The following is a 22851-nucleotide window of genomic DNA, read 5'->3' as shown; positions in this document are numbered from 1 at the left end:
TCAGAATAATGACAGAGCTGCTCATGGCAGAGATGGAAGGCTCCAAGATCGAGGTCAGTCTTAGTATTGACAGCATTAATAAGACTTCGAAGGCAGTGTACAAGGAGCTGTGTAAAGATGTAGGTGCAGAGGAGATCTGGAGGAGCATGCTGCTGCAGCAACAGACGGTCATACAGCACATAGTGGGAACCTTAAAGAGACATCTGGAGGCTCCAAAGAAGAAAACCGGCATCAAAGGGTTCTTCCGATCCGTCTTTAAGACCGTGGCCAAGCCGTTCACTGCCATGTTCCAACGTAGCTAGTCATCATGGGTTTTTTCTTTGGGTAGGTGGGACATGATGCAGGACTTCAGGCCCCAGAGGGCGTCAGTGTTTAACTCGCAGCAAGGAGGTGAAGGTTCACATCAGAGCCTTGACCCCATTGCTGTGAGGAGGCTCCCTGTGTAGGCATGGGTTTACTCCGAGCGCTTCGGTTTCTTCCCACAGTTAAAATAATTTAGCAAAAAAAAGTTAAATTAAAAAATCTGAAAAAATCTAATCAAAATGAAGTCCTGTATCATGTCCAGCTTCTTCTCTGTGCTACCAGCCACACTTGGTTTCTTCCCACACTTAAAATAATTTGCCTAAAAAATGTGAAAAAATAAAAATGAAATTTGAAAACTTAAATTTCTCATACAATATCTTTGTTTGCATTAAAAACTGTAGAGTTGTCAGTGATCTACAATGTGTATTTAAATAAAACACTAGAAACGGTTCTAGAACTTAGATGTGAACATGTTGTTGGCTGTGTCAGCAGCAGCATTAAATATATTTTGGTTTTTGCCTCTGTGTCTGACAAACGATCACACTTGGGGGGGGAACTCTCCTCATATTTTACAGCCGACACATTCAATCTTGTCAGAGGCCTTTTGACAACCGAAATGGGCTTTGAAACATTAGTAAAGTTATAAAAGTGTAAAAAAATGTCGATAGAAGAAATCAAAACCAAAAAAGAAGCAACGGGTCAAACTGAATATTCAAATGATTTAAAGCAATATCATTGTGATTTTATCTTTAAAAAAAACTGCTCAGATTCTCAGTTTATGGTGTCAACATTGTTTCATTATAGATACAGTACATCATTAGTTTATTACTAAATCATATAGCCTGTCAATTGTTATGTCTGTTGTTAAGCAAAAAGCATATTTCATTGATTCCCGTGGCTGGGAAATGAAAACATAATCAAGTGCAGATAATATTACTCCCCATGGCAATGGTAAATAAAGAGTAGAGCCTCAATGTGCAGCTTACATTTTTAAAAACACACTTTTAAACAACATTTTGTCAAATTCAGCTGCATCAAAGTTAAACTTGCTTATATATTTGGGGTTTTTTGGCCATTTTTACTGTAACTATAAGTGTGCTGTATTGTTTATTTGTATTTTTAATGTGCAGGTTAAGTTAGTAACAAAAGTGGAATATTGTCTTTAATATTTTTAACAATAAAATGTGATAAAAATTTCAAAATAGACACTAATGTAATTTCTTTCATGTCAGTTGCCCTACTCAAAAAAATAACTGAAATCACAACTTGAAACTTGAGTGTTAAATATGCGTTAGTGTTAAGGTATAACAGTACTGGTTTAAATATCCTACAACTAATTTAAAATTGTATTCATACCATGAACCCCCTAAAGTGTCCCCATCCTCATCATTTGTTTGTCCTAATTACTTTAAATACATTCTGGCACATTTAAGTCCCTGAAAAACTCACCTGCTCTCGGCTACAGTAGCTCTAGTGCAGTTTCTGTGTCCGCCAGCAGGTGGCAGTAGTCGCTCTGTAGAGACAGCGTGTGGTGCTGTAATCCATACGAGAGCAAGTTAAACAGATTTAAACGGTTGTGATATATTTTATCCCAGAGTGTAAAAGGCTGCATTTAATGTTGTTTTGCTTTGATTTCAGGTATGACGGTTTAAAGCAACACCAAACACATACATACATCTATAGACATAAATAAGTGTGTTTAGTTTTTATTGATATTTCGTGACAATTTTTATGTTTAGCAGGCTAAATTAAGCGGACTTTTCTGGACAACCACACCACCCTAACTTTTAACATTTGAATAAAAAGAGCTGAGAGCTACAAATCTACAGGGGCAATATATTATTTTAAATACATTACATTTTTTATATTTCTATTCTGGCTCTTTCTTCATTATGTAAGTCATAACAAAGAGTACGGTATAGACCTGCTCTAAAGTGTCTTGAGATAACTTGGGTTATGATTCGGCGTTATACAAATAAAATTTGATTGATTGCTTGATTGATAGTAACAGTCTGCTACACACAAAATATTTCAACAGAGTAATGGAAACTTAATAAACATGTATGTAATGTTGGTTCACACTTTCTGAAAACGCAGCAAAAGAAACAGTGAATACAGTCTTTGACTCTATCAACGAAAATCAACTAATGAAAAACATTTTTTAACTCTTTTACTGAGCCCCAAAATTGGTCTTTGATTGTAAAATCAGTGAAGGTAAAAAGAAGTCAGAGTCAGGGTGTATCTGTAGCTCAGCTGTTCGAGCACTTACCTGACACTAACCCTTCTGGAGGTTTCTGGGGACATTTCATGTATTTTTATTATAATTCAGAGAAATATTGTATTTTACTACAATTTAATACATGTCAAGTCATTTGCATAATAACTAGCCTTCTTTTGATATTTTAAGTACAATTTTTCACACAGGAGGAGCATATTTGCTCTTGACTGTTTTACTTGGTAATGACTCGGAGTAGTTGTTCCTCCACTGCAAAACAAAGTACTTTATCACTTGATGCAAAAACAATATTAAAATTCAATAATGCAATATATCAGTCCTGTCCATTGATTTGCAATATTGCCCGCAAGCATTATTAAAACTAGAAGAAACAACAAACTAAACCTCTGACTAGAGACAAATGTAAAACCCTCACATGTATATCCTACATCACCAAACTCCAGTGGTGTGGATTTTATTTTTGGGGTCTTTTCATAGCTTATGTTTCCTGAATGGTTAATGCGTGTATTGATTTCATGTTTTAAATGGATATATATTGTTTTCTATTGAAATTGCATTACACATACAGTTTTCAGATGTCTCCGTCTGTCTCCTTGCAGATCACTTGTAGTGCTGGAACAGAGTGATGGAGCTGAAGGTGTGGCTGGAGGGTGTGGTCAGAGTGGTGTGTGGCCTGTCACTGAACACTTCCTGCCAGGATGTCGTTATAGCTCTTGCACAATCAGTTGGTAAGTGGCTCAGTTTTTCTTTCGACACAGGCTTGTTCACATATTCTAATGAGCTTTATCAGATAGGAATCTGTAGAGGGTTTGGTTTGGAGGAATACCGACTTTCCCTAAAGGTAGTCTAGATCAAAGATTAGAAATAACTCAATGACACGTCTGTTAGAATAAAGACAAAGGTCGGAGTTACAGTCCTATGTTTTATTCTGGAAAAGTTTTACTGGTTTCCATATCACACACTCAGATCACACTTATACAGGGATGAGACATCTGTAGAAGTCCAGATGTGTATATAGACTGTGCCCACTCACTCAGGTAGCAGAGGCGCAGGTACAGGACGGTCAAAGGTAGACAGGAATTTCCAAAAAGGTTTTGAACTTACCAAAAGATGGATTTTCTTGTTTCTGACCATGAAATATATTTCAGTCAGACAACTCACTTTGTTATAGTTTGAAATGTTTGTTGCAGCAGCAGAACACAGCTTGTGTTTGGCGTCCAGGCTCCGACCTCATCACTCCTCGACGATTTATTTTACATGCTGAAATTGAGGAGTGATGAGATAACATCTTGAACCCCCCATTCGGACGTGCAGGTGGATGCTGGGGTGGTGGTGGGGCTGAAAGTAAGAGCGCAGTAATGGTGCAGGGCAGCGATGGCAATGACAGAGCAGAGGGAGAGACGGGAAATCTTAAGCAGCTAAAATAGACCGCTAATTGGGAGGAAGTGTTTGTCAGGTGATGTGGAAGTGACGATATCAATTATTAAATCAGTGCAGCTCGAGTTGTCTGCCTGAACTAGCTCGCAGGTGTCGCCCCATAAATGACCGTCTGTGAGATTTGCTGAGCACACGTCCAAAGGCATATACCCTGATATAAATGATCCTACAGTCTTTTCTCTTGTGCCACCCCAGGTAAAAAAACAGTCCGTTTGGCATTTTAGCTTCTGCATGAGATACATTGGGCCTCTAACTTACTGTATTGTAAGTGACGTAGTAAAAAGAACGGGAAAGTCCTGTTTAGCGAAGTAGTAGTAGCCATTGATGGGAAAAACAACACAGGATGTTCATCTTTCAGACCTGGGTTGCAGTCCTGTTTCATGTTGTGGTCTGACCTTCCCTTCCTGCTTGTATTTTCTGCAGCTTCTGGCTCAGCTGGGGCAGCAGGCTGCAGAGGTCCAGTTAATTCTGCGGAGGACGGCTCCCAGCCTCAGTGATGGCAGGGACACACCCACCAGAGAGGCTCATCCTCTGCCCAGACCATCAGAACCAGAGCCCCTTAAAGGCCGCACAAAGCCACACAAAGCTCTCACCTTCAATTTGGGTCCGTCAACAAGTCCCAGGAGGATGAAATCAAACAGGGCCTGGTCTCCATCGCCTCGAGCCTCCCCGGAACCAAGAGCTTCCCTGGTGTCTCTCCTTGATCCCTTTAACACTGTCAATGCTCTTCCTTCTTCCTCCTCTAAAGAAGAGGTGTTTAGGCAGATTCTGCAGCAACAGAAGAGGCTAGAAGACCTGGAGATTCAGCTTCAAGCTCCGGAGAGGGAGACGGATGTTTGGGAGCGGGACAGATCGTCTGCTGGTCTGAATCCGGTCCCAGCCGGGGAACTGGAGGAGCTGGAGCAGCGGCTGACGCAGAACCAGACAGAGCTGATGAACAGAGAACACTGGGAGAGACAGTTACAGGATGAGATAAACACAGAACGAGGTATGTCTTCACATCTGGTCAGTACGGAGGCCCTGAAGGTCAAAACAGCACAACAGTGGATGAGATGGAGGAGCTGGAGAGGATCGAGCTGCTAGCCAATGCTAAATTGTGTGTGTGTGTGTGTGTGTGTGTGTGTGTGTGTGCCTGTCTGTCTGTCTGTCTATGTGTGTGTGTGTGTGTGTGTGTGTGTGCGCCTGTCTGTCTGACTGTCTATGTGTGTGTGTGTGTGTGTGTGTGTGTGTGTGTGTGTGTGTGTCAGTCACTGCCAGATTATCTCTTCAAATTATAGAGTGAATAAAAATAATGTTGATGCTATTCACAAAAATGAATATATCTTAATTGAACCTGTGACATGAGATCAGATTTGTAAATTATTGATCATTAAACTTTCACATTTATTAAAAGTGTTTGTTTTATTTTTGAAAACGGTTCGTGTGTATTTACTGTTTCAGTTCAGCTCATGATGCAGTTTATTTGCGCTCCATTAGAGGGCGTCAAAGCGCTTAACTAGTTAACGTGCTTACTGGCTAACATAATGAAGGAAGTGCTTAGATGCTAGCATTAGCGATAGTCTAAAGGTAGCTAATGGGTTATAAAATATGTCGTGCTTTGATATGTCGACAGATTTCCCTCCTTCACCATCAATGGTCTCATCGGTTGCTCATCTATGGAGAAGTGATTAAATGATAACAATTAGCAGGTGCCCTTTATTTTTACCATTTACAACCTGGAATACAGCAGTACGACTTCATGCAGTCCCTCCAGGATTTCACAGCTTTTTCTGTGATTGTTGCAGCTTAAAACGCCTCGCTGCTTTTTTTTTAATTTAGGGTGCTAGCTGTGATGTTCTGAGGGTTTTTTTCTGTGTAACACATCACACATCCACTGTGAGCGGCCGGGACAAACACTCAATGAAGCCGCCTATCGGCTGAGCGAGCTGTTTGTCTTCTGACAATTGTTGTTTTCATAATCATTTGGTTTTATAACAATTGAATTTATAAATAAGGGGACATAAGCACATGTCACTTACATTATATACATTATCAATTTTCCAGAAGTTTAAATATGTTAGGCCTTATTATTTCTAGAATAACTTCATTTTCATTATGTTTGATAGAAAACTTGAAATAGAAATATCAAACATATTTATTACTTTAATTACTTAGTTTACCAAAGAAGGACTCTAACCTAGAGTGAAGTAAAACACAATAGAAATAAAACCTGACTAACTAAACGAGACTAACTGAACCGAACAACAAGTGAAACAGCACCCCTGCACCTAGTGTCACTGACAAAGAAGTCCTTACATGAGTGTGTAATACTTAAACTAAACTAACCCCTGGCCCAGTCCAGGTACGAACACGTGCCTCAGAACAACACACACGCTATAAACTATAAACATATAAAGATATCAATATTTCAATATGTAGATCGGTTTGTGCAAAAGATAATGAGTCCAGTTTAGCTGCTTGTAGCAGCTTTAAACATCCTCTATAATATGGACCATATTTTGTACTTATATTATTATAAGAAGTACATTTTATAACAATGAAGAGAAAATTTGGTCCACCTCTTAAAATGTCCCCAAGCTGCCCCCTTCAGGAGACAGACTGCCCTTCTGCCCGTCATTATGCCTTCTCTGAACTGGCAGCGGGCTTGTTGTGTGTGATGTGGCTGTTTTTCAAGAAACACTTGAGAATGATTAACTCGAAGCAAAATTAAACATTTTATTCCTGAAAGAACTTGTGTTGTAATAAAAATCCCTCGAAACATTCTTTAAGTATATGTTCTGCTAAATTATATTTAGTTTTTGTGATGCATCGTGTTTCAACAGGTGGCAGTTAATGTTATTATCTTATTGTCTGGGTCCCTTTTGTCAATTTCAAAACTTAAAACGTTTATTTATATCCAAGAATTACATTCCAAAAACTTCTGAACCTTTGACAAATAAAATTATAAATAAGAGTTACAAGAATAAGCTCAGTTTTTCTAGGTGCGTCACAGAAGCAGAATCACAACAGACACCTGAACCTACGAAGGCAAAGTTGAATGAGTTCCAGCCTGTCAGAAAACATTTAGTTCATTTTAAAGACGCGAACTCAGCTAAAAGAAACAAAGCGGAGCCCAACAAACAAAAGATGGAACTTAGCATTTCAGTCAACCCAACAGAGACCCTTAGTCCCACATCCACATGTTTCTGGACAAGCTGGCGGCAGCACAGCGGGACAGTTTGGAAAACGGGTCTCACGACAAAAAACATAAAAGAGATTGTTTCCGAGATGTGCGTGGATCTTATCCAAATACATTTATAAGGCATTGGAGAAGAGGGACTTGCAGCAAAGTCAGCCAAAATCATTCAGAAGCTCCTAGATTCAACAAGTCACAGAAAACCAAGTCCACAAGTTTCTGGGTGTCACTGACTCATGCAGAGGTGTTCGAAAGGACATCTGCTGCCGGAGCACGGAGGAGGTGACGGGGCTCATGGTCAAAGAAGTGAAGGAGAGGGTGAACTCCCAGCAAGGCAGCACAGGAAGCAAACCGCTCGCCTCTAAGTCTTTCGCCGGAATTACATCATGTGTTTCTAAGCTACCGTTACAACTCCCAAAAAGAATACTCACAAAAGAGGTCCAACCTACCAAACGGGTCAATGTCCTCGCCCGCAGCTTTGATCACAGCATCTAAGTGAAAAAGAAAACAGTTTAAATGTAAGACAGGAAACAGATATTGGTTGATAGATAGACAGACAGGTACTTTATTGATCCTGAGGGAAATTCATTTGGCAAACTTTAGCAACCACGAGACTGACACCAAAGCATTCAGGACAGAACAGATGATTTCAGCAAAACTGTAGTTATTCCTAATATGCTGTTGCGAAAGGATTAAAGCCCCAAAACATCTTTCGACACTTTTGACAGTTATTTTTCAGGCATAGGCACCTGCACTAGCCATTGACTGCTGCAAAAATAGCACATTCTGTGGACATGTCTCTTTGCTGCTGTTCAACACTGGAAATTTCCCCATTGTGGGATCAATAAGGGTTTTCTTATTCGATTCCTTATCCTACAAAATGCAGCTAAAATACAAAAAGAAATTTACCGAAAGTTGCCACAGCTCCTAACTGACACAACCGCTGCATGCGAGCTGCTGACACACTTCAGGTAGAAGCCGGACGATGCTAGTTTGTATAGAGTCGCTCTCATTGGTTATGTGACGTGGCTACGTGAAAGCTAACGCTGATTGGTTGTTTGATTTAGACCGGACAATTTTTTTAACAAACTCGATACAAAGGGGCAGGCGCTCACAGTCACAGATCACAAGTCAACATCATTTCAATTTGATATTATTAGGGAAATGCAACGATCAAAATGTGTTATTTTAACCAAATTCTTATGAGATAATGTTGCCTGCTGTAGCTTTAAGTGCAGCTGGGTGGCAATTGTTGAATGACCCATGGGTGACCAATACATTTTTTCTTACACATAGTTTATCTATATATCAAACGTTGATTATTAATATGAAAAGTAACTAAAAGCTGTAAGATAAATGTAGTGGGGTAAAAAGTTTAATACACAGTCTATCTCTGAGATGTAGTTGAGTACTTTAGAAGTAGCCTATAAAAGGAGCAGAAAGTAAAGTACCTCATATTAATGCATAAGTACAGCACTCGGGTAAATGTACTTGGTTACTTTTAACCACTGAGTTTACTAATGGTAGCTAGTATATCTGCTCCAGCTGCAGGTAAACAAACTGAATCCACAACTGTAACAATGTACTGTATCAACTGTAGCCTCCAAATCTGACAAGACAAAAGTACTTAAATGTCCCCAAAATAAAAGCTTACTATTTGCCAGGGGCAGTAGCGTATCTCTGAAGGAGACGTAATGTAGCAGGCAGATCAAAACTCTGTTTGGCCCATAGAAATGTAGCTGAAATCAAATTACTACAATATTGCTCAACGACTCACTTTAATGACCTGTTTGACATAAAGGAGATTTTTATTCAACTTATTTAACGAGAGCATTTTCACATGTAAATCTCGCTGCTCATTCTGCTCTTTAGGCCCTACTCAACGTAAACTACAAAACAAACAAATAAACCACAATTATAACAACTTTGAAATAAATATTCCTTATTCTTGCAGGAATAAATGAAGCTATATAGTTAATAAAAGTTCTATATGAATAAAGTAATAATTATGTATTTTGGAGAAATAACCTCTGGATTTGTTTATCAATCCACATCAAGGATGAATTCATTTAATTAATCTGGGTAAGAGTCAAAACAGCGCCAACATCACCACCACTCCGACTTTTTATTTGTTTATTCCATATTTTTCTAGTCAAAACAATTGATGGAAATCGGTTGCAGCAAATAACGTACAACGCTAAGCTTTAATGCAGATTAAACAGTTAAGTTATATACAAATTCAACATCTTTTTAAAATGATTCTTTCATTTATTTATCTCGAACATGTTTAAATGGCAACATAAAGGAAAAAAAACCATTCAGGCAAATCACAATAACCGCATTCTTTCTAAAGAGTCTCAATTCATAACTAAAGTCTGTTCGAAAAGGCTGTAGGATGAAGTGAAAAAAAACTTATCTAGTCCTAACCCTTTTTTCTATAAGCTATATCAATTCAGTGTAGGCCGAAGCATTCAAAGTAACACTTAATACAGATACCTATAGCTAACCAGACAAAAAATGTAACAACCACATAATATTAATTACACAAGATACACAGTAGTGATATTAGTCTAGTTTAGCCTTTTGTTCTTCTGTTCTGTATCTGTTCAATATTTCAGTTATGAAGATTTGTTTAAATTTGCTTAACTATTATATATAACTTTATTTATAAAGCACCTTTAAAAACAAGAGTTTACAAAGTGCTTTGACAGCCAAGCAAGCAAAGCAAAGCAGAGAACGAGCAGATCATAAAACCTGCAAATCACAAAACAAGCAACTCACAGAACAAGCAAAGCACAAAACCCAATAGGCAACAGGAGAACCCACACAACCAAGACCAAGGGGACGAAGCAGGAAGAAGTAGAAAGAGTTAATAAAATAAAATAACTAAAAGAGATAAAAGAAAGGAAATGAGGTAGAAATCCAACAAAAATATCCAACTGAAAGGCAAAACCAAAAATCCAACAGAAACATAGCGAGTCACAAGAAAGTCCAGGTACAGGTTCGGGTAACAGGATCACTGACAAAGATTGGGGATAAAGATGACGACGAACCGACACTGACACAAGGGAGCACAAAGACTAAATAAACTTGGGAGGTGAAGCTAATTAGACACAGGTGAGACAATCAAGGGCAGGTGAAAACAATCTGAAAGGCGGGAAACACAACAACAGAGGGAAGTAAAACAAGACATGACATACAAGGGGCAAGAACTACAAAATAAAACAGGAAACACTAGGAACCAAACTCAGGACTGACAGGACTACAAAGTAAAACAGGAAATTCTCTACATGAAATGCACAACTAAACCAGACTAAACCAAGACAGGAACACAATATACAAACTAAACAATAAGAACTCATGACAACAAGAGACAAAGTGACCGAGGAAAAAAGGACATGATATCAAAACACCAAAATATAAATCAACAACACAACTAAACCAGAATGACTCATAGTCTTGTTAGAACAATAAAATGTTGTACTCACAGGCTCATGTGATGTTACCTGAAGCAAAGGGACAAAGGAGGAAAACAGTCGAGGCTGAAGTTGGATTTCAGGCTGGACTTTAAAACTGTCCACCATGGTGGTCTGCCTGGAGGATGCCCAGATCCAAGCTTCAGGGAACATCTGCAGTTACTCCTCACAGGGTCCAGGAGCTTTCTTATGACGTGAGCATCTATAAAAACTCCAAATTCCATACTATACTAGCAGTACATACTGATTTGGCTAAAATGTAGTTAGTGCCTAATTTATACAAACTCATTTTTATCTAAATAGACACTAACGTTGAGGTGCAAGTTGTGGAAGTTTCGGACTCGTGCTCCAGCCAAAGTAACAGATCGAATGTCCACATATTTCTTCCCTTTAAAATATCACATCCTATTATTAAACACGTTTTCAGAAATCACAATGTCCAATAATCCGTCCAAAACTGTTTGCTTCAATCCACACCTGCCAGCAATCACCTGAAGCCCTATACAGAACAAGGCTCCAATTAGTGTTCAGTTACCAAATTCCAAATAAATACAAAATGATCCCCACAAACGATCTAAGTAACAGAAGTTCTCATGGCAGGAGAAATGAAAGACAGAAAAAAATCACATTTTGGCTCCAACATGTAGCCTACTATATAAAGTATGCAGTATGCAAACAAAAGCAAAATGTGCAGTATGCCAAAAATAACGCCACAACGCCAGTTAAAATAGCGGACAGCAGCATTCAAGCATCTCATTCACCATGAACTTTCATTCATCTTGGGACAATTTACACATGCACACACATCTCTGTGACGTAAGGGAGACACACATGCAGAAGGGATAGTGAGTGTGTGCCACATTCTCCCTTGACAGTTGAGGTTCATAAGTGACAATAAAGAAAGCACAAAAGAAAAGGACAGGACTTAATTAAAAGATCTGTGGTTAACATAACTGTTACACTTCAGGCCCCAGTGGGAAGCTCCCCCGGTGATCTTCTGACAATTATGAACTGCAACAGAGGGCCTTTTTTTTTGTTTGTTTTTTACAATATGTGATATATTACTATAAATAGGCTATATGAAAGAGAGATTTGCTTCATTAGTTCTGTGACAAGAAGGCTTTCTGTGGGCCGCCAACAGAAAACCCACATGGGGGCAAATAATGCTGTAAAAATGGGTAAAAACTTCCCTGGTTAAACCACATTTTTTTCACAGTACACCCGCATAGGCATGTTTGCTGTTTTAGGAAATTAAAGTCCATTTTTTGGGAGGGGTCATTATTCTTTAAGCTTCCTTAGACAGTTAATTTTAGAGCAATAAGGATGACAATTGGTCCACTACCTTAAGTGCCCCTTTACTGCCCCCCTCTGGAGACTTATCTTAATGCCTTCTATGAACTGATCAAACTGAAGGAGTCTGTGGTCCTGGTTTTGTTTGGATTTGAATAAATACAAAAACTGTCTGTTCAGAACTGTGCCTTTTTGGAATGTTCAACACATGAGAAAAAAAATTAAATAAAGCAAAACATTTTCTTAAGAACTTCCTTCACTGATACACTTCACACAATTATATTTAGTTTCTGTGATACATCATGTTTCATCAGATAGAAGTTAATATAACATTACTATCTGGATCCCTTTTGTCAATTTCAAATCTCAATAAAGTTTAAAAATAAATAAATATATATATTTTTTTAATTTAAAAAAAAAAAAGCCATTTTATATGACGTCATGACAGTCCAACCATATTAGAATTACATTCTAAGAACTTTCCCAATGACGTCATCGTCAACGTCAAGACATCAAAGCCAGCCTTTGAAGTGAAATGTTATAAACTGAAGTGGTGTACAGGTCCGTTTTTCTCAGTGCGTCACAACAGCAGAAGTTATTTTAGTTCCAGCCTGTCAGAAGACATACATTTGTTTATTTGTTTAAAGGGATCCCCTTAGCTCTCACGGCAGCAACTAGTCTGCATCGTTTCAAAGACACGAACTCAACTAAAAAAAAACAATGCAGAGCCAAAACACACAAGAGGAGATGGAACTCCACATTCCAGGCATTCCAACCGAGACACTTCGTCCGATTGTCATCAGGTTTCTGGACAAGCTGACGGTGGAACAGGGGGTCGATCTGGAGAGTGGATCCCACGGAACAAAGGTAAAAGAGATAGTTTCTGAAATGGTTGTGGATATTATTAGCATATTATCCAAATACATTCATGAGATGGTGCAGAAGAGGAACTCACTGCAGAGTCGGCCGAAAACTGCAAAAGGCTCTTGTGGATCCAGCAAATCCCAGAAGAGCGTCACGGAGGACCAAGTCCGCGAGTGTGTGGGTGACTCTATTCCATTGACTCTCGCGGAGGTGTTGGGTGTTCGAGAGGACATCCGCTGCCGGAGCACGGAGGAGGTGACAGAGCTCGTGGTCACAGAAGTGACGGAGAGGGTGAATTCCGAGCGGGGCGGCGTGTCCAAGGCTTTCACCCGAAGACTGAAGAAAATTGCAAAATGCGTTATGAATATTCTGGAAAATATAAAAAAGAATATGTCATTCCTGCCTGAGTCAAGTGACGAAGATGAATCTCAGACATCAGAGGAACCAGAGACACAGCAGCAGGAGGAGAAGGAGGAGGAGCTGGATGTAACCAGGGGGTCATATCAGACCCCCGTAACGCCACTGGTGGAGGATGAATCACCAAGGACTCTTCCCATGAAAAGCTTGAAAGCCACAGCTTTTAAAAGAATCAAGTCAATCCTGGAGGCCCAAACAAATGATATCGCTGTCTTTGATGGTGATAATGAGGTTTCAAAGGAAGAGTTAGGCCTGCTTGTGTCCAGCTCTGACAAAGACACAGACCAGGCAGCTTCTGACATTGTGGAAGTTATTATGGCCAACGCTGAACTGGAGTCTGAAGACCCACCTCACTGGAGATGTGTGTCAGTGATCTCATCTGAACCAACATCCTGCTGGACAAAGGTGTTGAGAAGAATAGAGGCCTTTTTCATCCAAAAGTTTGCCAAGAAGTCAATCCTCAACGTCGTGGCAAAGCTTCAGAGAGTGTTCCAAGACATCTTACCAAAGAAAGACAAAACATCGATGAAGCTGCTAATCGACGGCGTGGACTGCCTGGTGGAGGACATGATCCCACCAGAAGAAGAACAGGACGGGAGAGCGGGCACAGATGTGATGTGTCTGTTCAGGAGAATGGCCAGAGACATCACTAACGGTCTGCATGAATTCACACAGAAGATGCTGGGTGAATTCATATTCAATAACCTGAACCCACAGAAGAAACAAAAGGTGCACATCATGGGTTTTATTCGCACCGAATTCGACAGGCTTATGAAGCTGATGTGGAACTGGCTCAACCAGCAGGCGGGGAAGTATGAGAGGAGTACACACCCGTCTACTGGTGCTCTGAGGCTGATTGAGGGAGTTGTGAAAAGTCTCTCAGGACGTAAAGCTTCTTGGTTACAGGAAGAAACGCAGACGACACCCCTGTTAACCGCAGCACCAGCTTCTGTCACTGATGAGCCAGCTGTCATTGACAAAGCAAAGGAGACAGCACAGCCAGCAACAGGTGAGACGGAAGGACTAAAATGGGACAAACTGACCTGTGAGGTTATGGTGTCAGGGCTGGCATATCAGATTCTTAAAAAACTTAAGCTTTACCAGCCCAATGACATCTTCAAAGAAGACCTCCGAATAATGACAGAGCTGCTCATGGCAGAGATGGAAGGCTCCAAGATCGAGGTCAGTCTTAGTATTGACAGCATTAATAAGACTTCGAAGGCAGTGTACAAGGAGCTGTGTAAAGATCTAGGTGCAGAGGAGATCTGGAGGAGCATGCTGCTGCAGCAACAGACGGTCATGCAGCACATAGTGGGAACCTTAAAGAGACATCTGGAGGCTCCAAAGAAGAAAACCGGCATCAAAGGGTTCTTCCGATCCGTCTTTAAGACCGTGGCCAAGCCGTTCACTGCCATGTTCCAACGTAGCTAGTCATCATGGGTTTTTTCTTTGGGTAGGTGGGACATGATGCAGGACTTCAGGCCCCAGAGGGCGTCAGTGTTTAACTCGCAGCAAGGAGGTGAAGGTTCACATCAGAGCCTTGACCCCATTGCTGTGAGGAGGCTCCCTGTGTAGGCATGGGTTTACTCCGAGCGCTTCGGTTTCTTCCCACAGTTAAAATAATTTAGCAAAAAAAAGTTAAATTAAAAAATCTGAAAAAATCTAATCAAAATGAAGTCCTGTATCATGTCCAGCTTCTTCTCTGTGCTACCAGCCACACTTGGTTTCTTCCCACACTTAAAATAATTTGCCTAAAAAATTCAATTAAAAAATGTGAAAAAATAAAAATGAAATTTGAAAACTTAAATTTCTCATACAATATCTTTGTTTGCATTAAAAACTGTAGAGTTGTCAGTGATCTACAATGTGTATTTAAATAAAACACTAGAAACGGTTCTAGAACTTAGATGTGAACATGTTGTTGGCTGTGTCAGCAGCAGCATTAAATATATTTTGGTTTTTGCCTCTGTGTCTGACAAACGATCACACTTGGGGGGGGGAACTCTCCTCATATTTTACAGCCGACACATTCAATCTTGTCAGAGGCCTTTTGACAACCGAAATGGGCTTTGAAACATTAGTAAAGTTATAAAAGTGTAAAAAAATGTTGATAGAAGAAATCAAAACCAAAAAAGAAGCAACGGGTCAAACTGAATATTCAAATGATTTAAAGCAATATCATTGTGATTTTATCTTTAAAAAAAACTGCTCAGATTCTCAGTTTATGGTGTCAACATTGTTTCATTATAGATACAGTACATCATTAGTTTATTACTAAATCATATAGCCTGTCAATTGTTATGTCTGTTGTTAAGCAAAAAGCATATTTCATTGATTCTCGTGGCTGGGAAATGAAAACATAATCAAGTGCAGATAATATTACTCCCCATGGCAATGGTAAATAAAGAGTAGAGCCTCAATGTGCAGCTTACATTTTTAAAAACACACTTTTAAACATTTTGTCAAATTCAGCTGCATCAAAGTTAAACTTGCTTATATATTTGGGGTTTTTTGGCCATTTTTACTGTAACTATAAGTGTGCTGTATTGTTTATTTGTATTTTTAATGTGCAGGTTAAGTTAGTAATAAAAGTGGAATATTGTCTTTAATATTTTTAACAATAAAATGTGATAAAAATTTCAAAATAGACACTAATGTAATTTCTTTCATGTCAGTTGCCCTACTCAAAAAAATAACTGAAATCACAACTTGAAACTTGAGTGTTAAATATGCGTTAGTGTTAAGGTATAACAGTACTGGTTTAAATATCCTACAACTAATTTAAAATTGTATTCATACCATGAACCCCCTAAAGTGTCCCCATCCTCATCATTTGTTTGTCCTAATTACTTTAAATACATTCTGGCACATTTAAGTCCCTGAAAAACTCACCTGCTCTCGGCTACAGTAGCTCTAGTGCAGTTTCTGTGTCCGCCAGCAGGTGGCAGTAGTCGCTCTGTAGAGACAGCGTGTGGTGCTGTAATCCATACGAGAGCAAGTTAAACAGATTTAAACGGTTGTGATATATTTTATCCCAGAGTGTAAAAGGCTGCATTTAATGTTGTTTTGCTTTGATTTCAGGTATGACGGTTTAAAGCAACACCAAACACATACATACATCTATAGACATAAATACGTGTGTTTAGTTTTTATTGATATTTCGTGACAATTTTTATGTTTAGCAGGCTAAATTAAGCGGACTTTTCTGGACAACCACACCACCCTAACTTTTAACATTTGAATAAAAAGAGCTGAGAGCTACAAATCTACAGGGGCAATATATTATTTTAAATACATTACATTTTTTATATTTCTATTTTGGCTCTTTCTTCATTATGTAAGTCATAACAAAGAGTACGGTATAGACCTGCTCTAAAGTGTCTTGAGATAACTTGGGTTATGATTCGGCGTTATACAAATAAAATTTGATTGATTGCTTGATTGATAGTAACAGTCTGCTACACACAAAATATTTCAACAGAGTAATGGAAACTTAATAAACATGTATGTAATGTTGGTTCACACTTTCTGAAAACGCAGCAAAAGAAACAGTGAATACAGTCTTTGACTCTATCAACGAAAATCAACTAATGAAAAACATTTTTTAACTCTTTTACTGAGCCCCAAAATTGGTCTTTGATTGTAAAATCAGTGAAGGTAAAAAGAAGTCAGAGTCAGGGTGTATCTGTAGCTCAGCTGTTCGAGCACTTACCTGACACTAACCCTTCTGGAGGTTTCTGGGGACATTTCATGTATTTTTATTATAATTCAGAGAAATATTGTATTTTACTACAATTTAATACATGTCAAGTCATTTGCATAATAACTAGCCTTCTTTTGATATTTTAAGTACAATTTTTCACACAGGAGGAGCATATTTGCTCTTGACTGTTTTACTTGGTAATGACTCGGAGTAGTTGTTCCTCCACTGCAAAACAAAGTACTTTATCACTTGATGCAAAAACAATATTAAAATTCAATAATGCAATATATCAGTCCTGTCCATTGATTTGCAATATTGCCAGCAAGCTTTATTAAAACTAGAAGAAACAACAAACTAAACCTCTGACTAGAGACAAATGTAAAACCCTCACATGTATATCCTACATCACCAAACTCCAGTGGTGTGGATTTTATTTTTGGGGTCTTTTCATAGCTTGTTTCCTGAATGGTTAATGCGTGTATTGATTTCATGTTTTAAATGGATATATATTGTTTTCTATTGAAATTGCATTACACATACAGTTTTCAGATGTCTCCGTCTGTCTCCTTGCAGATCACTTGTAGTGCTGGAACAGAGTGATGGAGCTGAAGGTGTGGCTGGAGGGTGTGGTCAGAGTGGTGTGTGGCCTGTCACTGAACACTTCCTGCCAGGATGTCGTTATAGCTCTTGCACAATCAGTTGGTAAGTGGCTCAGTTTTTCTTTCGACACAGGCTTGTTCACATATTCTAATGAGCTTTATCAGATAGGAATCTGTAGAGGGTTTGGTTTGGAGGAATACCGACTTTCCCTAAAGGTAGTCTAGATCAAAGATTAGAAATAACTCAATGACACGTCTGTTAGAATAAAGACAAAGGTCGGAGTTACAGTCCTATGTTTTATTCTGGAAAAGTTTTACTGGTTTCCATATCACACACTCAGATCACACTTATACAGGGATGAGACATCTGTAGAAGTCCAGATGTGTATATAGACTGTGCCCACTCACTCAGGTAGCAGAGGCGCAGGTACAGGACGGTCAAAGGTAGACGGGAATTTCCAAAAAGGTTTTGAACTTACCAAAAGATGGATTTTCTTGTTTCTGACCATGAAATATATTTCAGTCAGACAACTCACTTTGTTATAGTTTGAAATGTTTGTTGCAGCAGCAGAACACAGCTTGTGTTTGGCGTCCAGGCTCCGACCTCATCACTCCTCGCCGATTTATTTTACATGCTGAAATTGAGGAGTGATGAGATAACATCTTGAACCCCCCATTCGGACGTGCAGGTGGATGCTGGGGTGGTGGTGGGGCTGAAAGTAAGAGCGCAGTAATGGTGCAGGGCAGCGATGGCAATGACAGAGCAGAGGGAGAGACGGGAAATCTTAAGCAGCTAAAATAGACCGCTAATTGGGAGGAAGTGTTTGTCAGGTGATGTGGAAGTGACGATATCAATTATTAAATCAGTGCAGCTCGAGTTGTCTGCCTGAACTAGCTCGCAGGTGTCGCCCCATAAATGACCGTCTGTGAGATTTGCTGAGCACACGTCCAAAGGCATATACCCTGATATAAATGATCCTACAGTCTTTTCTCTTGTGCCACCCCAGGTAAAAAAACAGTCCGTTTGGCATTTTAGCTTCTGCATGAGATACATTGGGCCTCTAACTTACTGTATTGTAAGTGACGTAGTAAAAAGAACGGGAAAGTCCTGTTTAGCGAAGTAGTAGTAGCCATTGATGGGAAAAACAACACAGGATGTTCATCTTTCAGACCTGGGTTGCAGTCCTGTTTCATGTTGTGGTCTGACCTTCCCTTCCTGCTTGTATTTTCTGCAGCTTCTGGCTCAGCTGGGGCAGCAGGCTGCAGAGGTCCAGTTAATTCTGCGGAGGACGGCTCCCAGCCTCAGTGATGGCAGGGACACACCCACCAGAGAGGCTCATCCTCTGCCCAGACCATCAGAACCAGAGCCCCTTAAAGGCCGCACAAAGCCACACAAAGCTCTCACCTTCAATTTGGGTCCGTCAACAAGTCCCAGGAGGATGAAATCAAACAGGGCCTGGTCTCCATCGCCTCGAGCCTCCCCGGAACCAAGAGCTTCCCTGGTGTCTCTCCTTGATCCCTTTAACACTGTCAATGCTCTTCCTTCTTCCTCCTCTAAAGAAGAGGTGTTTAGGCAGATTCTGCAGCAACAGAAGAGGCTAGAAGACCTGGAGATTCAGCTTCAAGCTCCGGAGAGGGAGACGGATGTTTGGGAGCGGGACAGATCGTCTGCTGGTCTGAATCCGGTCCCAGCCGGGGAACTGGAGGAGCTGGAGCAGCGGCTGACGCAGAACCAGACAGAGCTGATGAACAGAGAACACTGGGAGAGACAGTTACAGGATGAGATAAACACAGAACGAGGTATGTCTTCACATCTGGTCAGTACGGAGGCCCTGAAGGTCAAAACAGCACAACAGTGGATGAGATGGAGGAGCTGGAGAGGATCGAGCTGCTAGCCAATGCTAAATTGTGTGTGTGTGTGTGTGTGTGTGTGTGTGTGTGTGTGTGTGTGTGTGTCTGTGTGCGCCTGTCTGTCTGTCTGTCTGTCTATGTGTGTGTGTGTGTGTGTGTGTGTGTGTGTGTGTGTGTGTGTGTGTGCGCCTGTCTGTCTGTCTGTCTGTCTGTCTGACTGTGTGTGTGTGTGTGTGTGTGTGTGTGTGTGTCAGTCACTGCCAGATTATCTCTTCAAATTATAGAGTGGATAAAAATAATGTTGATGCTATTCACAAAAATGAATATATCTTAATTGAACCTGTGACATGAGATCAGATTTGTAAATTATTGATCATTAAACTTTCACATTTATTAAAAGTGTTTGTTTTATTTTTGAAAACGGTTCGTGTGTATTTACTGTTTCAGTTCAGCTCATGATGCAGTTTATTTGCGCTCCATTAGAGGGCGTCAAAGCGCTTAACTAGTTAACGTGCTTACTGGCTAACATAATGAAGGAAGTGCTTAGATGCTAGCATTAGCGATAGTCTAAAGGTAGCTAATGGGTTATAAAATATGTCGTGCTTTGATATGTCGACAGATTTCCCTCCTTCACCATCAATGGTCTCATCGGTTGCTCATCTATGGAGAAGTGATTAAATGATAACAATTAGCAGGTGCCCTTTATTTTTACCATTTACAACCTGGAATACAGCAGTACGACTTCATGCAGTCCCTCCAGGATTTCACAGCTTTTTCTGTGATTGTTGCAGCTTAAAACGCCTCGCTGCTTTTTTTTTAATTTAGGGTGCTAGCTGTGATGTTCTGAGGGTTTTTTTCTGTGTAACACATCACACATCCACTGTGAGCGGCCGGGACAAACATTCAATGAAGCCGCCTATCGGCTGAGCGAGCTGTTTGTCTTCTGACAATTGTTGTTTTCATAATCATTTGGTTTTATAACAATTGAATTTATAAATAAGGGGACATAAGCACATGTCACTTACATTATATACATTATCAATTTTCCAGAAGTTTAAATATGTTAGGCCTTATTATTTCTAGAATAACTTCATTTTCATTATGTTTGATAGAAAACTTGAAATAGAAATATCAAACATATTTATTACTTTAATTACTTAGTTTACCAAAGAAGGACTCTAACCTAGAGTGAAGTAAAACACAATAGAAATAAAACCTGACTAACTAAACGAGACTAACTGAACCGAACAACAAGTGAAACAGCACCCCTGCACCTAGTGTCACTGACAAAGAAGTCCTTACATGAGTGTGTAATACTTAAACTAAACTAACCCCTGGCCCAGTCCAGGTACGAACACGTGCCTCAGAACAACACACACGCTATAAACTATAAACATATAAAGATATCAATATTTCAATATGTAGATCGGTTTGTGCAAAAGATAATGAGTCCAGTTTAGCTGCTTGTAGCAGCTTTAAACATCCTCTATAATATGGACCATATTTTGTACTTATATTATTATAAGAAGTACATTTTATAACAATGAAGAGAAAATTTGGTCCACCTCTTAAAATGTCCCCAAGCTGCCCCCTTCAGGAGACAGACTGCCCTTCTGCCCGTCATTATGCCTTCTCTGAACTGGCAGCGGGCTTGTTGTGTGTGATGTGGCTGTTTTTCAAGAAACACTTGAGAATGATTAACTCGAAGCAAAATTAAACATTTTATTCCTGAAAGAACTTGTGTTGTAATAAAAATCCCTCGAAACATTCTTTAAGTATATGTTCTGCTAAATTATATTTAGTTTTTGTGATGCATCGTGTTTCAACAGGTGGCAGTTAATGTTATTATCTTATTGTCTGGGTCCCTTTTGTCAATTTCAAAACTTAAAACGTTTATTTATATCCAAGAATTACATTCCAAAAACTTCTGAACCTTTGACAAATAAAATTATAAATAAGAGTTACAAGAATAAGCTCAGTTTTTCTAGGTGCGTCACAGAAGCAGAATCACAACAGACACCTGAACCTACGAAGGCAAAGTTGAATGAGTTCCAGCCTGTCAGAAAACATTTAGTTCATTTTAAAGACGCGAACTCAGCTAAAAGAAACAAAGCGGAGCCCAACAAACAAAAGATGGAACTTAGCATTTCAGTCATCCCAACAGAGACCCTTAGTCCCACATCCACATGTTTCTGGACAAGCTGGCGGCAGCACAGCGGGACAGTTTGGAAAACGGGTCTCACGACAAAAACATAAAAGAGATTGTTTCCGAGATGTGCGTGGATCTTATCCAAATACATTTATAAGGCATTGGAGAAGAGGGACTTGCAGCAAAGTCAGCCAAAATCATTCAGAAGCTCCTAGATTCAACAAGTCACAGAAAACCAAGTCCACAAGTTTCTGGGTGTCACTGACTCATGCAGAGGTGTTCGAAAGGACATCTGCTGCCGGAGCACGGAGGAGGTGACGGGGCTCATGGTCAAAGAAGTGAAGGAGAGGGTGAACTCCCAGCAAGGCAGCACAGGAAGCAAACCGCTCGCCTCTAAGTCTTTCGCCGGAATTACATCATGTGTTTCTAAGCTACCGTTACAACTCCCAAAAAGAATACTCACAAAAGAGGTCCAACCTACCAAACGGGTCAATGTCCTCGCCCGCAGCTTTGATCACAGCATCTAAGTGAAAAAGAAAACAGTTTAAATGTAAGACAGGAAACAGATATTGGTTGATAGATAGACAGACAGGTACTTTATTGATCCTGAGGGAAATTCATTTGGCAAACTTTAGCAACCACGAGACTGACACCAAAGCATTCAGGACAGAACAGATGATTTCAGCAAAACTGTAGTTATTCCTAATATGCTGTTGCGAAAGGATTAAAGCCCCAAAACATCTTTCGACACTTTTGACAGTTATTTTTCAGGCATAGGCACCTGCACTAGCCATTGACTGCTGCAAAAATAGCACATTCTGTGGACATGTCTCTTTGCTGCTGTTCAACACTGGAAATTTCCCCATTGTGGGATCAATAAGGGTTTTCTTATTCGATTCCTTATCCTACAAAATGCAGCTAAAATACAAAAAGAAATTTACCGAAAGTTGCCACAGCTCCTAACTGACACAACCGCTGCATGCGAGCTGCTGACACACTTCAGGTAGAAGCCGGACGATGCTAGTTTGTATAGAGTCGCTCTCATTGGTTATGTGACGTGGCTACGTGAAAGCTAACGCTGATTGGTTGTTTGATTTAGACCGGACAATTTTTTTAACAAACTCGATACAAAGGGGCAGGCGCTCACAGTCACAGATCACAAGTCAACATCATTTCAATTTGATATTATTAGGGAAATGCAACGATCAAAATGTGTTATTTTAACCAAATTCTTATGAGATAATGTTGCCTGCTGTAGCTTTAAGTGCAGCTGGGTGGCAATTGTTGAATGACCCATGGGTGACCAATACATTTTTTCTTACACATAGTTTATCTATATATCAAACGTTGA

At 39.7% G+C, this 22851-nt stretch overlaps 2 protein-coding genes across 2 annotated transcripts; both read left to right on the top strand.

Moving 5' to 3' along the window:
* Positions 1-335: 335 nt before the first annotated feature.
* Positions 336-5059, top strand: LOC138588875 (ras association domain-containing protein 8-like). Its single transcript, XM_069659128.1, has 4 exons — positions 336-425; positions 3150-3203; positions 3854-3883; positions 4400-5059. The coding sequence occupies exons 1-4, from the start codon at positions 336-338 to the stop codon at positions 5057-5059; spliced, it is 834 nt and encodes a 277-aa protein (XP_069515229.1).
* A 9603-nt stretch (positions 5060-14662) lies between these two features.
* LOC138588849 (ras association domain-containing protein 8-like) lies at positions 14663-19395 on the top strand. The gene is made up of 4 exons (XM_069659098.1): positions 14663-14752; positions 17486-17539; positions 18190-18219; positions 18736-19395. Exons 1-4 carry the CDS (start codon positions 14663-14665, stop codon positions 19393-19395), a joined length of 834 nt encoding a protein of 277 aa, XP_069515199.1.
* The last annotated feature ends 3456 nt before the right edge of the window (positions 19396-22851 follow it).

Source organism: Semicossyphus pulcher, unplaced genomic scaffold (genome assembly GCF_022749685.1).
Source record: "Semicossyphus pulcher isolate SPU_LCO1_2020_fin unplaced genomic scaffold, fSemPul1.0.p SCAF_1, whole genome shotgun sequence".
Classification (NCBI taxonomy): Eukaryota; Metazoa; Chordata; class Actinopteri; order Labriformes; family Labridae; genus Semicossyphus; species Semicossyphus pulcher.
This window is presented reverse-complemented; position numbering and strand designations above follow the sequence as displayed.